General features: G+C 58.7%; 1 protein-coding gene across 1 annotated transcript; it reads left to right on the forward strand.

Annotated features, from left to right (window-relative positions):
• The first annotated feature begins 1,088 nt into the window (after positions 1-1,088).
• Fam131c (family with sequence similarity 131 member C) lies at positions 1,089-17,198 on the forward strand. Its single transcript, XM_046469150.2, has 7 exons — positions 1,089-1,306; positions 12,027-12,142; positions 13,005-13,040; positions 13,277-13,370; positions 15,210-15,392; positions 15,598-15,708; positions 16,350-17,198. Exons 1-7 carry the CDS (start codon positions 1,285-1,287, stop codon positions 16,628-16,630), a joined length of 843 nt encoding a protein of 280 aa, XP_046325106.1. The 5' UTR covers positions 1,089-1,284; the 3' UTR covers positions 16,631-17,198.
• The last annotated feature ends 127 nt before the right edge of the window (positions 17,199-17,325 follow it).

The following is a 17,325-nucleotide window of genomic DNA, read 5'->3' on the forward strand; positions in this document are numbered from 1 at the left end:
AGGGAGCAAGGCCAATTCCCACTCCAATCCCAGCTCAACTGACCACTACCATGGCAGCCCAGCTTCTGCACTGCAAGAGACCCTAGTCCCACCCCAGGCCCCTGCCACCAACCTTATCCATCTTGCAGGTCTGTCTTTAGTGACCCCACTGCCTAGCCTGGAAAGCACACAAGGACAGTTCCCTGCCTGGTTTACAGGTCGGTACAGGATGGAGCCAGATGAGTATATGAAGGTGGGTGTCTCAGTCACTGAGGCGCTGATTGCCCTTTGGCTAAGAGATCTCCAATCACCTTCCCCAGGGGCCAGTGCATGTGTGTGTGTGTGTAAATGTGTGTGCAACTGTGACTGTGCACAAGGACAAGGATGTGTGAGTGGTGGGGACGTACACGTGGAGCGCGTTCTTGCGTAGGGGAGTGTGAATGAAGGTGCGCGTGATCGGATCCTACCGCCGCTGCTCCCACAGAGGCCACCCAGGGCGCAGACAGGGACCTGTGCCTCCGTGTACTCTGCCCTAGATAAGCCGGGAGAGGCGGCCCAGCCTTCTTCAGCCAGAGTCCTTGTCCAGCCGCGAGGCCACCAGTGCCCTCTCCCTGCCCTCTGCACCCCCATCCCGGCCCCGCGACCCCCAGATGAGGAGTTGGGGTGAAGAGGCGCAGGTCCTAGAAGCTAGGGGCTCGGGCGAGGCACGTGACTTCTGTGAGCCTCGGGTCTGACTCCGCGAGACGCCAGGAATGGAAAGCGTTCCTGGGCGCAGCTCCGGGAGCCTGGTCATTGTCGTTAAATGAGTGTTGTTGACTTGGAGCCCTGGCTCCGGAAGCCTCCCTGCCCCGCGCCCCTCCCCTGACCTTCAGCTGCGGACACCGGGCGGTGCGGCAGGCCGAGGGCCAGAGGTCCCCGCTCGGCGGCCCGCGGACCCAGTCCCCAGCGCGGGCGGCAGCGGCTGCAGGTGCGCGGTGGGGGCGGGGCCCCCGCGCCGCCCCCGCCTCCCGGGCCCCGCGCTCCGGCCCCCGCCCCGCGCCCCGCGGTGTCGCCGGGCCCTGGCGACAGCGGGCGCGGCGCGGGAGGCGGCGGCGCGAGGCGAGCGGGACGCAGCGGCGGCGGCAGCAGCGGGGACGACCCGGCGGGAGCGGAGGCCGAGCCGCGCGGAGCCCGCGCCCCTGTCACCCGCCCGCCGTGCCCCGGCCCCCGCCCCGCGCCAGCGCCGCGCACCCCCGGCCGCGGAGACATGAGCGCCCCGCGGCCCGACGCACCCGAGGCGCAGCGGCCCGGCCCCGAGGCCCCGTGATGGGCTCCTGCGTGTCGCGAGGTGAGGGGCGGCGGCCGGGGGTGGTGGGAGTGGGGACCCGCGCGGAGCCTGGGCCACTCGGAGGAACCTGGGACGGGGCCCGCCCTTCACGGACCAGCCGCACCCCCAGCGGACGCGGTGCCCATAGGGGACAGGATTTGGGAGGGGTGGGGACAGTGCGGAGAGAGCACGAGGAGGTCACTGCATCCCGGCCCCGCTTCGCACCTGGCAGGTGGTGAGAAGCAGGGTCCCCAGCCACGCTTTCCTCCCAGCAGCCACACACCCCCTGCCGCTGCCTGGGAGGGGAGGCAGGCTTCTGACTCCTCTTTAGAGATTTCCGGGCACCAGGAGAACTAGCAGACCCCCTCCCTGTCCTCAGACCCAGGCCTTCTTAGCCCACCCCACCCCAGCTCCTTCCTCCCCTCCTCTGGCCCCTGTCCCTGAACCCATTGGCAGGAAGGGTTAATGGTGAGGAACAGGTTATAAAGGAGGTCCCTCCCCCACCCGCATCCCTAACTCCTGGTTCCTGCCCCCTTCCTTGGTCAGGGGACAGGAACAGAGGGCAATTGATATTCCTAGTAACTGCTGGGCCTTTCTCTGGTCTCTGCCGTGACACCCCAGCTCTCCCCAGAGTGGTGCCAGGGATCCACAGTGACCTGCCCTCATCTGGGGGCCCCCTGTCCTTGAGGGCTAGAGTCATGCATAGAGGCTAAAGGGGCAGGGTGGGCTTGGGAGCCTCCTTTCCCAACAAGCTGCTGAGCAAGATTGCAGGAAAAGGGACCAGGTGGAGCTCCCTGGCCCCCAGACCCTTCACCCCACAGTGGGACCAGGGGCAGGGCTGGGAGTGGGGGTGTCTTTGGCCTTGTCTCAAGCTCTACAGGCTGAGGCCACTTTGTCTGACCCCAATCACAAGTTGTTCCGGGGCTACCACCCCACCTGTCACCCCAGTAGCTTCTTCAGGTGCTTGGGGAGGAGCTAAGCAGGCCCTGGAGGGGCCCTCAACATCTGGGGGAGGCTGAGGAAGAAGCACAGTATCCCTTCTCCACCCTCCAGACTCTGAGGGGCTCTGCTCACTAGTTCATGGGACATTCAGGAAAGTGACTCAGGACGTCTCTAGAAGGTGGGATCACAAGTGGGGGAGAGGAAGGAGCAGCTGACTGTGTGGGGCTCGATCGCCCTTCACCAGGCTGATACCACCTACACCGTGCCAGGCGCTGTAGGGAACCCCATCGAGGGACCCAGCACAGCACCTGTTCTGTGGGGCCAGCGGCCGGGAGGGAGGAAAAGCGACCATCAGAGCAGAGTTGAAGGTTCTCTAGGAGTCACAGCTCTTAGCGTCCCAGACGTCCCCACGGGATCTGACCATCTCCAGTGGGACCAGCTTGGGTGGTGGAGATTAGGGTATTTCCTCAGCCACTGTGTTTGTTCTCCACGACTCGGCCATCTCGTGCCGAGTGCCATTGACACCCAGCCACAGATGAACTCATCTGTGCGCCGAGGACCCACTGAGCAGAGCCAGGGAGGAAGAGATGCCCGGCAAGGTCAGGCTGAGGCTGAGGCCTGAGTCCCCTGACCCGCACCTGGTGCTCCCCCCACAGCACCCTCTGCCAGGGTTGTGTGAGGTCACACTGGCTGAAGTGACCTTCTGCACCCTCCCTTTTGCATCACGGATTTCCTGAGTGCCACCCCCCATCTAGTTGTATATTCCAACCTTGTCCCTCTCCTGAGGGAATGAGCCACTTAAGAGTTTTGACACATACCCAGGCAAGTTGGATAGAGGAGGGGAACTAGAGAGACAGAGGGTGACCAGTGTTCCAAAGCCACTGAATGGAGGCCACCCCCTCCAATTGTCACTAATTGGGTGCTTACAGCTAACCAGGTACTAGTCTGAAAATTTTAGGGACAAACAGCTAACCTGGGTTATATACTACCATAGTCCCCATTTTATAAATAGGAAAACTGAGGCAGAAGGCGGTTGAATGACTTGCCTAGGGCCAGGAAGCCAGGAAACAGCAAAGCCAGCTCCCTGGCACTCTGACTCCAGAGCCTCGGGGTCCTGAGTCTTGGCATTGCCCAGCTGTCCCTCGGCTCCTTGCTGGCACCTGTCCTGTTCCCCTTGAGCTGCTGGCTGTGGGCCTGAGCCCCCGCAGCGGGTCTCCACACTGCACCAGTTGCTAAGAACATCTTCTAAGTGCCAAGGTCAGAAGTACAGCCTCAAGTGGAGGCCAGGGACCATGAACCTTGTACTGATGGCCACAGCGAGTCTGGCTTCCTCACACAATTGGCGCTGCTCAGGCCAGGCCCCACCTGAGAGAGCCATGCTGTGCAGCTGGTGGCTTCTGCCTCCCAACCTGCTAGGCTGGAGTCCCTGCCACTCCCTAGCTCTGTGATCCCAGCCAGTGTGTGTGCACCTCAGTGTTCTCATCTCTAAAATGGAAATGCAGCAGTGTTGTAGTTATGGATTGCTGGGGGCAGGGAGTGGCTTAATTCATGTAAAACACCGTTGCCAGGACCTGCCACGTGGTCGGCGCTCAGGAGTATTAGCTATTACGCCCATTTTTAATTTGTCTGAGCAGCTCTGTGCGCACAGCTAGCCCAGACCTTCCCGGCTGGACCGGGGAGCTGTAGAGGCAGAGCTCTGGCCTTCCTCTGTGGGAAGGAGCAGGGCTGGCCCTAAGGACAGGGCAGAAGTGATTGGGTCCAGTTTAAGGCAACAAACACAGTTTCCAGGAGCTTCTTTGTGTTCGTTACCTATTTTTAAGCTGTCGTTTGTTGGGAGTGTCTCCTGAGCCGCGCTGAGCCTTTGCTCTCCTGACCTAGTTAGTTCTCCTTCAACCCTGGGAGGGGGAAGTGGGGCTCAGAGACGTGCAGAGCCTTACCTCGGGTCACCCAGCCAGGGCATGGAGAGACCGATTGGAACCCAGGCTGTGAGGGGCTGGGAGCTGAGTGGGGAGCCCCTGCTTTTTGCTTTCTTGTGTCCCCCCATAGACAGGTACTCGGTGCTTAAAACCAACGCTTAAAACCAACCTTCTGGAATAACTCAAATGGCTCACATTTGGCTGGGGCTCTGCCACCACTGCCATTATCAAACTGCCCATCCCGTGCCCTTGGCCCAGTAACCTTATCCCTCCTGTCCCTGTCCTCTCCCCCACACCAACTGGTCAGCCTCTTGGCCCCACCCTGGAGGTCACCAGTACACTGGGCACCAAGAGGCTGCAAGAGCAGAAATGGGAGAATGAGGATTTTCTTCTGGAAGGTCAGACATCCATTCCGTCTAAACGGAAGCACAGGCTCTAAGGGGGCCAGGTAGAGCCACCTACAATACCCACAGTCCCCAGTCCCTGTCCGGAAGGTCGTGGCATTGCTGGTGAGCAGCCTGGTACTGGGCACCATGGGGAGAGTGAGGAGAGGGCAGAGGGGACCTTGCCCTTTAGGTGCGCAGAGTGAGGAGCGAGATAAAGCCTTGGCTTTGGAGTAGTGAAATGGGGGAGGCGGGACACACTCACACACTCACACTCTCACACACGCACACACACTCACACACACTCACACACACACACACAGTGGCGTGAGGCCACTCCCTGGAGATCAGCCCTGCTTAGTGGCTGGAGAATGTGCTTTGGAGTTTCAGACTGGCCTAGGTTTGAGCCCAGCTCTGCCACTTGCCATCAGGTGAACTTGCATTAAGGCTTCTCCGAGCCTCAGTTTCCCCATCTGTGCAGTGGGCATGGTGGTGCCTGCTTTGTAGCATAGTTGTGAAGATTCAATGAGAGGTGACAGGGGAAGGCCTAGGACAGCACTTGGCGCAGTCGGCATGTGATCCACAGTGACCCGCTGCCAGACCTGGCCCTTTAGGGCTGCCCGTGAGGGAGGCACCTGATACAGGAGGCCCAGCGGCCCGGAGGAGGTGAGGCTGGAGCAGGGCATCCCCGAGGCTGGTGCCAGCTGGTAGGGAAAGTGGGAAGGAGCCGGGCGTATGCGAGTCCTTGGTAGGAAGTGGAGAGGGACCCCCCTGAGCGTCTCGGAGCTGTCGTCATGGCTCAGGTGACTGGTAAACAAATGTCCCAGGGAGCAGAGGACACTCAGTCCACTTGAGACCCAGCATCTGCTAAGCTCCGCGACCTGCTCCCTGGGCAGGCGGTGACTCACCAGGCAGAGGCCAGGGACCCCGGGGCAAGTTCCACCCTGGGGTAGGACTAGACAAGTGGCTCGTGGTCCAGGAGAAACCGAGGGACAGGGATGGGGCAGCTGCCTCGAGAGAGCGCTTGCCGCAGCAGGAGCTCGGCCGCAGCCCCTGGGCCCACGTCTCGTCCCACAGATGAGAAGCCCAGGTGCCCGGGGGCAGCATGTGCCCAGCCCAGGGGCTGGCAGGGAGAGCGGGCAGCCCCTGAGAGCAGTGCCTCTGCCCCCCTTCTCCCCGAGCTGAGGACAGAGCTGCCCGTCACAGCTGGTGGCACGCGCCCGCAGGGGGGGCTGGAGGCGTGGCCTAGTGCATTTGGCCACAGGTGCCCTGAGGAGCCTGGAGGAGAGCCGGTGGCTGGCTGGGGAGTGGCAGCGTGGCTTTGGGCCCAGGTTGCTGTTTGAGCCCTTGCTGGGCTTCTGGGAAAGAGCAGGGCTGAGCATGGCACCCTGTGTCCTCCCGAGTGCAGAGCCCTGGGAGACTCTGGGAGCAGATGGCAAACCACGGTGACTAATAGGCTGGGACGCAGAGCCCCAGAGACCAGCTGCGGGCACTGGGTGACTCTGAGGAAGATGCCCGAGGGGTTGGGGCTGTGCTGCAAGCTCCCCCAGGGAACAAGTGGAGAAGGCCAGTACCGGAGCGTTGCAGCAAGAGGGGTTTAGGTTAAACATCAGGATGAACTGTCCAGGTGGTGAGACTGGAAATCTGATAGAGGACCCCAAGTAGGAAGGCCGGAAGCATCCTGGCTAAGTTGAGGGGAAGCTCTGGTTGAGGGCAGGGGGATGGAGGAGGCATCTGGTTGAGGGGGCTCTCCTTGAAGGATCAAGATGGCCCTCCATGTTGCTGAGGCAACCAGAGGCCTCTCATTCCTGTGGTGGGGGGAGGTGTGGGAGGAAGCAGATCCCAACGGGGCCTCAGACCTGGAGGTCAGGGAGAAAGAAAAGGATGACCCCCAGAGCTCCCTGAGGAAGGGAGGTAGTCACAAAAGCAGGAGCCAGCGTCCCTCGGGCTGCCCCAGCCCCCAACCCACATGAAACTCTGTGTTTTTCCAGTTGCTAGTGGCGGTGACGTGGCCCGGTCCCAGCTGGGCTAAGAGCAGCCTGTGATTTCACCCTAGGCTGCTTCATTACCTGACATCTCCATGGCAACCAGCCGTGACATCACGGGCCAAAGTCCTCTGGGGGAGAAAGTGACTTTTGCAGAGGCACCTGCCCCCCAGCTGAGGTGGGGGCAGGCAGGCTGGGGAGCTGGGAGCCGGAATCCCAAGGCCACCACCAACCATGGCACAGGCATGACCTTGTTCGAGTCATGTTTCTGCCAGGCCCAGCATCACCCCCAACCTGCTCTGAGCTGGCTCCCCTCTCCGCCAGCTGCACCCCTGCTCCGCAGCTAGAGGACTTACGGACAGCTTCAGGGGACAGCCAGGGGCCCTAGACATATCCCAGCACTCTCGAAGTTCCCAGGGACAGCCCGTAGCTGGGGCCACCCTGACCACAGCTTGGCAGAACCCCAACTTGCAATAACACGCAGCGTCTCTGCACCCTTACATGTGGCTGATTTCAGACTTCTGACTCATCAGAATAACTATTTTGCTTTTTTTTTTTTTTTTGGTACCAGGGATTGAACCCAGGGGGGCTTAGCCACTAAACCACATCCCATCCCTTTTTTGTATTTTATTTAGAGACAGGGTCTCACTGAGTTGCTGAGTGCCTTGCTGATCTGCTGAGGCTGGCTTTGAACTCTCAATCCTCCTGCCTCAGCCTCCCAAATTGCTGGGATTATAGGCATGTGCCACCACACCCAGCTGTATTTTGCATTTTGACCCAGGGTGCCCACCATGAAAATTCTTGCTACATGAGTGTGCAGACACATACACGTATCCGTGTGATTCAAACAAAAACTTCAAGAAATAAGACTTAAGCCATCTCTGCCCTTGGCTCTGTTAATCTCTGCTCTATTCAATTCTGCTGTATTTGTTTTAAAAATAGACCTAGTTTGCTGGGCGTGGTGGCTGTAATCCTGTAATCCCCGCAGCTAGGGAGGCTGAGGCAGGAGGATCGTAAGTTCAAGGTCAGCCTGGACAACTTAGCAACAATGTCTCAAAATAAAAATATTTTTAAAAAAATTAAAAAGGGCTGGGGATGTTGCTCAGTGGCAGATCATCCCTGGGTCCAATCCCCGGGACTGGAAAAAAAATTATTTATATATATATATATATATATATATATATATATATATATATATATAAATAAAATCAGTGACGTGCATGACCTACTGAAGGATGCCTCCCTGCCCTCCAGAACATTATCTTTGTAGAGATGGAGACTCTGAAGCCCATCTAGCTCAGGGTCACACAGTCAGGACTGGGGACAAAGAGCAAGCTGAGCTGGGTGCTGCAGTGTGCAGGCACATGGCTCAGCCCACAGGATCCTGTGTATCCTCCCTGCCTTGACCTCCTTATGCCTCAGTCATGGGAAGTGGAGGCAGTTAGCCATGACCCTACCCTACCTTTCCTTTTCCGAGCCCCAGCCCCTGCCGGCCTCTCGCCGGCCTCTCCCCAGCCTCTTGGCGGCCCTTCACAGCCCTGGGCTGGTCTCGGCACCCGCTAGTCCCCTCTGCGTACTAAACCAGTGCAGCATGGGTGAAAGCAGGTGTCACTTCTGTGCTTACCTCCACCCCCCCACCCACCGCCAGGGCCGGCCACACTCTCTCCTCTGGGATCCCTTCCTCCACTAACACGCTGGGGTCTGGCCCAAGGGATTGGAGACCAGGACGTCTGGGTTGACCGGGGCTCTAGTGGTCTCTCTTGAGGAATGCTGGCTGGCTGTCGAGGCCCTGCATGGCAGGCATCCAAATATTCCTGCCTTCCTCCTGGAAGTAGATATTTATTGAGTACCTGTTGTATGCCGGGCCCTATGGCAGGTGCTGAGGCTGTCATGGTGAATGAGATGGACAGAGTCCAGAGGAGCAAGACAGGCTGAAGGGATGGAAGGGCAGGTGTCGTGTCCAATAAGATGGTTTTGGCAGGGGATATTACTGAGGTCACAGCTTTTGAGCAAAGACCCAGATGGAACAAGAGAGTGAACCTGCGATCATCTGGGAGGAGAGTTCCAGATGGAGGGAGGGAAGAGCCAGTGCAAAGGCCCTGAGGCAGCAGCGTGTTGGGCCTGTCTCAGGAAAATGCAGGATCGTCAGCAGAATGGTCAGCGTGGCCAGAGTGGAGAAGGGAGGGAAGTGGGAGACGAGGTGGGACAGGGTCCTCCAGGTTGCATGGGTGATTTTTTCAGGAGACATTGGAAGCAGGGGCTTCCTCTCCACAGGGCCCTGTCGTAGCAGATCTGCTCTGGTTAGACCTCCTTCATTCCCACCAACTCCCCCATCCTCCTAGTCTCCAGCCTCTAGTCTCTTGGCCTGGGGTCCCCTGCACTGCAAGCAGCCCCCTTAGGGGATTCCAGCGAGACCCAGACATGGTATCTTCCTTGTTGTCTCCTGACCCTTGAAAAACTCCCAGTCCTGGCCATGCTGGGGAGGGAGGGCCGCTGGCTGCTCCCCTGCCTGCCCTGCCCCAGCCTCTGGTGGTCAGACATCTAGTGGGGGGTCTCCTCTGCAAGCATCTCACATTTCTGAGTGATTCTCTGGGACCCCCTCTTCTGGTACGTGGGTGAAATGGGCAGTCAGGTTTGGAGGAGGGGTGAGTGGCTGGGGCAGCAGAGTCTGCTGGCCCCTCAGAGGGAGGCTGTCCTCAAAACACGGGGTCCCCAGGGCCTCTCTGTGTCCAGTTTGGGATGCTAATAGACAGTTCCTGAAGGACAAGAACAGGCTCCCTCGACTGCCCACTTTACAGATAAGGAAGCAGAGACCAGGGAGGTAAAGTCACGGGGTAGTCCCATCAGTAGCGAAAGGCAGGTTGGGTTGACAGATGTTTGGGCCAATTCCTCAGAAGGTGACCCGGACGTGAGAATTTGGGTGCCGCTGATATATGAAGGGCGGGAGCAGGAGGGCGTGGTGTCAGGCCGTCCTGCAGGGGGCGCTGGAGAGTCAGTAAAGTGGAATTTCCCATCCCAGAGGAAGGAGCTGGGGTCCTGCCACTGATAGTCAATGGCTGAGGCCACACAGGAGTTGTCATGTGCTGCAGCAAGATCTTTGGATCAAAGACAGATGGCATATATATTGGTGGTCCCAGAAGATGATAACAAAGCTGAAAAATTCCTATCACCTTGTGATATCAGAACATCATCCATCGTGGCCCAACGCATTGCCCCTGTGTGAGTGGGCGTGTGAACTAACGGATACATAGTAGCAATACAATAACTATGTGTAACACATAATACTTCTTCTTATTTTTTTTTGAGTTATAGATGGACACAATATCTGTATTTTATTGATTTATTTTTATGTGGTGCCAAGGATCCAACCCAGTGCCTCAAGCATGTGAGGGGAGTGCTCTACCACTGAGCTACAGCCCCAGCCCAGCACATAATACTTGATAATGATAATAAATGATGCTGTCACTCTCTTACGTATGTACTAGACTAACTTTTTATCTTTGGGGGGAGAATCGAGCCCAGGACTTGGCCCTCTACTGCTGAGCTCCACCCCCAGCCCATATCCGTGTTTCAGAGTGTACTCTACTTTTTCTTTTCTTCTTTTTTAAATGGTGCTGGGGATGGAACCCAGGACTCTGCTCAGCTGGGCAGCCCTGTCTCCCTGCACATCCAGCCCAGCAGACGCCTGCTTGTTAAAGGAGAGTCAACTGGTCCTTTGGTCCATCCAGAAGATGGCAGCTCTTTGCATGTTAGTCCCTGAGGACCCCTTAGTGGGATAAGATGATCCTGACCCTGGGCTCACGTGTATGTTTGTGTCTTAGGCTTGTTTTGTGTAATTACAGTGCTGGGGATAAAACCCAGGACCTAAGCATGCTAAACACACAGTCTACCACTGGGTTGCTCCCCGAGCCCTGTGTCTTAGTTTTTAAGAAAAGTTTTTAAAACTACAATGATAAATTTTAAAATAGAAGAAAACTTATAGAATAAGAACATAAAAACCACACACACACACACACACACACACACACACACATTTTGCAGTGCTAGGGATTGAACCCAGGGTCGTGCACATGCTAGGCAAGGGTTCTACCACAGAGCTTCATCCCAAGCCCTTTTTTATTGTTTTATTTTGAGACTGGGTCTCACTAACTTGCTGAGGCTGGTCTGGAACTTGCCATCCTCCTTCCTCCTGAGTGGCTAAGTGTGCTCGGGACATAAAGGCTACACAGTAGTGCACAGTAGCATCCTTGACCTTCACGAGCACTTCCTGACTCCAGGCAGCTGCCCGTCCTGCAAGCCCCACCCATGGCGAGTGGCAACGCAGGTGCACAGTTTTTACCTTTTACCCTGTATTCTTGCCGCACCTTTTCTGTGCTTAGATATGTTTAGGTAGAGGACACTTGGCACTGTGTCACTGTTGCCTACAGCGTTAGGTACACTAACACACCGTGCAGGTGTGCACCTAGAGTGTTGGCTACACCACTTATGGGGGTGTGTAGCTGCACCACTGAGGTTGGTGCAAGTACACTAATGTGTCCACAGGACGACAAAATCACTTAGCAACGCTTTTCTCAGAACACCACTAGCCCAAGGGCAGCCTTCCCAGAGAGCCAGAGAAAGTGCCCACTGGGAGAAAAGTGCATGGGGACAAGGGGGCACAGAGGAGGAAGGGACCCAGAGACACCAGGTAGGACATCCACATTATCCCCAACCCCAGTGACCTGCCTGGCCTGGGCTGTAACTTCCCTGTGCTTCTGGGTGGAGGGAGGACTGAGTCTTCCCAGAAGCCACAGTGAGGATGAGGATGGATGAATCTGGAACACACTGGCCAGAGAACCCAGAGGACTTCACAATGACTGGGTGATGTGGAGGGAGGAAAGGCAGGACAGAAAATCCCTCAGAAGGTTGGAAATTCAGACCAGAGCCCAAAGGAGGAGTCGGAGCTGGGACATGAGTATAGGCATCGTTAGGAGTGGTTTTTCTACTTCTGTGAAGAATGTTATTGGTATTTTAATAGAATTGAATGTGTAGATTGCTTTGGGGAGTATGGACATTTTAACCATATTAATGCTTTCAATCCATGAACGTGGGATGTCTTTCCACTTGTTGTGTGTGTCCTCTTTGATGTTTTTCCACCAGTTTCTTGTAATTTCCATTGCAGAGATCATTCACTTCTTGCTTAAATTTATTCTTGGGTATTTTATTTATTATTTTTGCAGCTGCTGTGAATGAGATGATTTCTTTCTCAGCAATTCTGTTATTGGTGTATAAAAAAGCTACTAATTTTTATGTGTGGATTTTGCATCCTGCAGCCTTACTGAGTTTGTTTATCATTTCAATCAATTTTTTTCGGTAGAGTTTTTAGATTTTTCTCTGTATGAAATCATGCCATCTGTGAGCAGAGATAATTTGACTTCCTCCTTTCCTACTGAGATGCCCTTTATTTCTTGCTTCTGCCTGATTTATTGCTCTATCTAGGGCTGTGCTTTTCTAAGTGTCTCCTTCTTATTTCCAGATCTGTTCACAAGTGCCCACAAAGACTGCCCCATGCCCCAGGGCACGGAGCCCGGGAACCCAGACCTGCCCTCCAGCCACCCACCCACCATTGTTCCAGACCATGTCACTGGCAAGGTAAGCGGTCACTCATCATCCCCCCATCTGCCTGCTCCCTGGTTCCTAGACTGACCCCCTACAGATCCCCACAGAGAGCAAAAACCATTCCAAGCTCCTTCCTTCCCTGCCCAACTCAGCTTCTTCCTGTGGCACTGGACCCCTGCCCCTGAGGTTTGTTGTTCAGCCCAGGGAGGGTCTGGATTGACCTGGGCATCCAGAGACCGGGCCAGCCCTCTTTAGAAAAAACAACCGAAGGTCCTCCCACCCAGATTAACTCAGCCTTGCAGACAGCAGGGCCGCCACCTGCCTGTGACCCCTTCACAACCTGTACCACCTCTCAAGAATACAAGAGTGGAATTCTCAGTGCAGGTAGATGAGGAAGATGTGGTTAGGGAACCCAGTTCTGGTGCATAGTTTCCACCCCGCCCCCCCAGATTGTGGCCTGAACTCCCAGTGGACACAGCTGCTTTTTTTCTTGAGCACCTACTGCATGAAGAGCACGGTGCTGGGCACTTAGTGTCATGTCACTTATGCTTCACCACAACCTTGGGGGTGAATTTAGACTGCCACCTTCCACAGAAGAACAGAGGTTCTGAAGGTCAGGTCCCTAGTCCTCAGACACCCGGCTAGAAATGACAAAGTGGAGATCCACACCTGGGTCTGATCTATGGCCTATACCCGCCCCCTCTCCTCCCAGTGCCACTGTGGCTCTCCTCCTCTCTCTGCTGCCAGGTGACACCAGGGCATGATCCATGAGTGCAGACTCCACCTCATGGAGCACCAGAGGCCGACCCACACCCCCCCTGGGGAGCCAGGGCTCGGCCATCTGCTGGCAGGGTGTGCTGGGCCCTGCCTGACCCTCTTTCTCCTCTTGCTGTAGGACAAACAGATGGATTTCTGTTGGGATCCTTGGCAGGTCAGTGCACTTGCTGTCCCCAGTTTAGCCAGCCACAGCTGACACCGTCTGCACCTGCTGTGCCCAGCCCAGGCCCACATCCTGCCAGCCCTGGGTGGGGGGATAGGACCTCCCTGGCTGTACCTGCCCTCTCCCGGCCCACCACCCAAGGGCCTGGGGTGGGCTGCATGACGCGGTGGTGTGGGGACACCCTCTGGCGGCCTGCCCTCCTGCTGACTCCTCCCTGCTTCCTCCAGAGGTGCTTCCAGACCACCAACGGCTACCTGTCCGACTCCAGGGCCTGCTCCGGCAACTACGGCGTGGCGGCCCTGGCCACCTCGTCCCTTGTGGGTAGGTTCCAGCCGCCTGCTCCTGCCCTTGGAGCTGGTATGCTCCACCTCCTACATGAACTTGGGAAGGCAAAGCTGAACTGCCGCTGGAGGACGGCGGCCCTTTGGATTCCTTGTTTTCCAAGCGCCGGGCTCCATGCTGGGCTCCGGGTGACCGGAGGGTTCCTGCTGCCAGGGGTTGAGTTGTTGGCTTCTGAAGACGCTCGAGGTTGGCCCAGATTTGGGGGACGTCTGTCTGGTGTGGTCTCCCTGCCTCTGTGCCACCTGCGTCTAGCGGAGCCTGGAACAGGATCCTGCGCTGAGGGGTCACCCTCCAGCCCAAAGGAGTGTGGGAGGCGGCCGGGGCTGCGGGGGCTGCTCAGCCTGGATGCGGTCCTGGGAGTCTCCTGCCAGCCCCCAGGGAGCTTGCAGCACCAAGTGCCCCTCAGAATTGGCAGCATTTGAGGCAAGGGGGCTGGCTGTATGTCCCCCACTGGCCAGTCCTGCGTGGCCCTGGGAGGACTCTGCCACCTCGCGGCCTCTCAGGTGGGGCAGCCCCAAGCCTCGGCGGCTCTCCAGAGAGGGAGCGGGTGTGAACCAAGACAGCGCACCGGAGGCACTGGGGTGGGCACGCAGCCTGGGGAGGGCGGGCTGCGCTGCTCCGGGTGGCACTGACCAGCCTTCCGGGCCAGCCCACCTGTCAGCCAGCTTTGCGCCCCCCACGCCTCAGGCCCCCCTTGCATGAGATCCCTCACGGCTCCCCGGAGCACCCTGCTGCCCACGCTCCCTGGAAACAGCTTCCCCTGGTACCTGTGAACCCCACTCCTCCAAACCCCCGACTGCCAGCACCCCGCCACCTGGGGATTCAGCTCTCCCGCTCTGCCTCACCTGGGCCTTTCCTGCCGCCCCAGGTCCCCATTTGCTTTGTGGCCACCTCTGTGGCTTCAGGAACACTGTGAACCCCAGGTCTGTGTTCTCGGCCGCGGGTCACGGAGACACAGAGCCACCCCGCCAGCCCTGCCCCTCCGTCCACGCCTGAGAACCCCCTCCTCCCACCATTCCAGTGGCCTTTACTTTTTCTGGGTCCCTGCAGTGACCCCCCGTGGTGCCCTTGCCTTCACCCTTGAATCCTGATCCTCCAATCAGGAAGCTGGTCCTAAATAGCAGGGCCAACCGGTCCCTCTCCTGCTGCGGCCCCCGCTGCTGTGAGGACACCTGAGCCTTAGCCTGGCTCTCTAGGCCCAGCCTGGCCCCTGGAGGCTCCCATCTCCTGCTGTCCTAGTCCTGCGGTCATCCCCGGGTCTCCCAGTGGGGCTGGAATCACACCAGGCGCTTCCCGCCTCTCATCTCTGAAATAGCCCCAGCCTCGCCTCCACCTGCCCGGTCCCAACCTGCCTCCAAACTCCGGGCCATTCCTCCAGGAAGCCCTCCCTGCTCAACCACCCAGGCCTCACTGTCAGCAGAGCTGAGAGCAGAAATGCTCCCAGGAACTGTCCCTGGGTGGGCGGGGCGGGGGACCCTGGGTAAGAAAGGAAGTGAGGTGGTGGCCACCTAAGAAAGAAGCGCTCAGTGGCCCACGTGTTCACTGGGAGGAGGACATTGGGGGGCAGGCATGTGAGTGGGTGGGGCCATGTGAGGTGGGGCCCAGCTTGGGAGGGCACAGGGCACAGGGCAGGCATGGGGCAGTGAGTGAGGCATGGGCTGGGCATGGGGAAGGCACAGGTGCAGCCACTGGGTTCTGTCTGGCATCGGGCTCGGGGGATGTGTGGCTGTGGGGTCCAGACCCTGGGGTGGGCCGAGGGTATTGGGAGTCCGGAGCTGGGCCTTGTGGGACAGCCATCGATTGCCCTCAATGACCCAGGGGTGGTGCAGAGCATCAAGGACCACATCACCAAGCCCACGGCCATGGCACGGGGCCGCGTGGCCCACCTCATCGAGTGGAAGGGCTGGAGTGCCCAGCAGTCGGGCTGGGAGCTGTCCCCAGCTGAGGACGAGCATTACTGCTGCCTCCCGGATGAGCTGCGAGAGGCTCGATTTGCTGCAGGTCAGCAGGGGGCAGGGAGGTGACAGAGGTCACCACCAGGTGGCCACTGTCTGGGCAGGGAAAGTAGAGGCCTGGGGTGGGCAGGGCATGAAGTGGGCGTCCTTGGTCCCCTGGGCACGGCTGGCCAGCTCACAGGCCCGCTCTGGCTGGGAGGCCCTGCCCACCCCGCCTGCGCCCCCAGTGAGCCGGCCTCACTGTCCCCCAGGCGTTGCTGAGCAGTTTGCCATCACCGAGGCCACTCTGAGCGCCTGGTCTTCGCTGGACGATGAGGAGCTGCACCCCGACAGCAGCCCCCAGGACGCTGTCCAGCTCCAGGGTACAGCCCGCGGGGGCCGGGTGGGGAGGGAGGAGCAGAGCACAGGCCGTCCCCTGCCCTGGCACCAGCTGCAATGTGCGTGGCCTCCCCTTCCTCCCCTCAGCCTCGGTTTGTGCTATAGAATGGGACAGGGGGTCCTCGCTCTGCATTGGCCACGGCGTGCCCCGAGCAGAGGGACGGCCACTGCGATGTAAGAATCAGGCGTCTGCCACACTAGGCACTTCCTTAGTCTCCACCGCAGCCCTGGGGAGCAAATCCCATTGTCCCCACCCCAGAATAAGGAGACCGAGGCGCTATGAGGTCCAGAGGCTCACCCGAGAGTCACAGCTGGGAGTGTCCGAGCCAGGATCTGGAGCCGACCCCCAGGCACCCCCAAACACCTTTCTAGAACTCCGAGCGACTAGGGAGGGGGTCAGTGAACCTGGGTCCTGCATTAAGTCACCTCATCTGATCCTCCCTCTGACCCGGAGGGGAGCACTGGTTGTCCCAGTCCTCTGAGCCTGCTCTTAACTAGGAACTGGGCTCAGGGGTTCCGAGCTGTGAGACCAGTGGGTCTCGTGCCCTTGGACTCCCTCACACGCCCAGAGAGGGCAAGCAGGGGACGCAGGCCTCAGCCGCCCCACACCCGTTTGGTTTTCCAGACCTGGAGAGCATCTACCTGCAGGACAGCCTTCTGAGCGTTCCCTCGCAGGACGACAGTCTTCTGGCCTTCTCTTCCCCCGGCCTCTCCACGGATGGCTGCCCCTCGCCCCAAGAGCCCCCCATCACAGCTGCCAGTCCACCGTCCCCCAGCTCTGAACAGCAGTGTCAACAGCAGCTGTTGGGGTGCCTGGGGCCCGAGGGCGGGGCCCACCTGCAGGGCTCCCTGCCCTCGGTGAACAGCGGCTCCCTCTCTGAGGAGGACGAGGTGTTCTACAACTGAGGCTGACCCCTCCGCTCCAGCGTCTGCTCAGACCTCCACCTTGCCTGGCGGGCAGCCCAGGATCTCCGGGACCGTGGGGTCCGAGCTGGGCATCTCCTGACCCTCAGGGCAGGCCCGGGAGGTGCAGCAGGGATGAGGCCAGCACTCCTGTGGACCACTCTGTGCCTCTGCGGACCTGCCCAGCAGTGGAAGCCATGGTCTCCCTCTGTCTTCTGAACTTGGTCAGGTGGGCACCTTCCCTGCAGGCCTTCTGCCCTCAGTGAGCTCCAGGACTCTCAGCAGATGCCAGGGCAGCTGGCCCCAGGGAGACCACCATGAGAGGAACTACACGACCATATGGAGCCTGGGACCCCACCTGGAGCCTGCTCAGCTCCTCCCTACTCCCCCTGTGCATCTGTCCCTGTCAAAGATGGGGTGGTCTCTACTGGTCGCTCAGCGCCCACTCCTCCGCTGTCTCCGGAGGGTCTGTTCCTTGCCCTCTGAGCCTGCTTCCTTGGTGTCCCCCCCGACCCCGCCCCATCTCCCTCAACGTTCTCTGGTGACATTAAAGTGGTGGATTCACCCTGGATGAGCTTGGCTTGGTCTCTGCTCCTGTCGGCATGTCCTTGGGCCCTGTCTAGAGGAAGTAGGGAAGGAAACGTACCGCTGGTTGACCAGCAGCCTTCCACATGGGAGAGGCCCCGTGCAGGATGCCC

This window comes from Marmota monax, unplaced genomic scaffold (assembly GCF_021218885.2).
Source record: "Marmota monax isolate L192 unplaced genomic scaffold, Marmota_monax_Labrador192_F-V1.1 WCK01_AAM20220418_F8-fsc00008, whole genome shotgun sequence".
In the NCBI taxonomy this organism is placed as follows: Eukaryota; Metazoa; Chordata; class Mammalia; order Rodentia; family Sciuridae; genus Marmota; species Marmota monax.

Excerpts from the sequence above, each read along its gene's own strand:
- Fam131c (XM_046469150.2), top strand. The coding sequence starts at position 1,285 with ATGGGCTCCTGCGTGTCGCGAG. Across the intron at positions 13,041-13,276 it reads TCTGTTGGGATCCTTGGCAG|AGGTGCTTCCAGACCACCAA; the intron begins GTCAGTGCACTT and ends TGCTTCCTCCAG. Across the intron at positions 15,393-15,597 it reads AGAGGCTCGATTTGCTGCAG|GCGTTGCTGAGCAGTTTGCC; the intron begins GTCAGCAGGGGG and ends ACTGTCCCCCAG.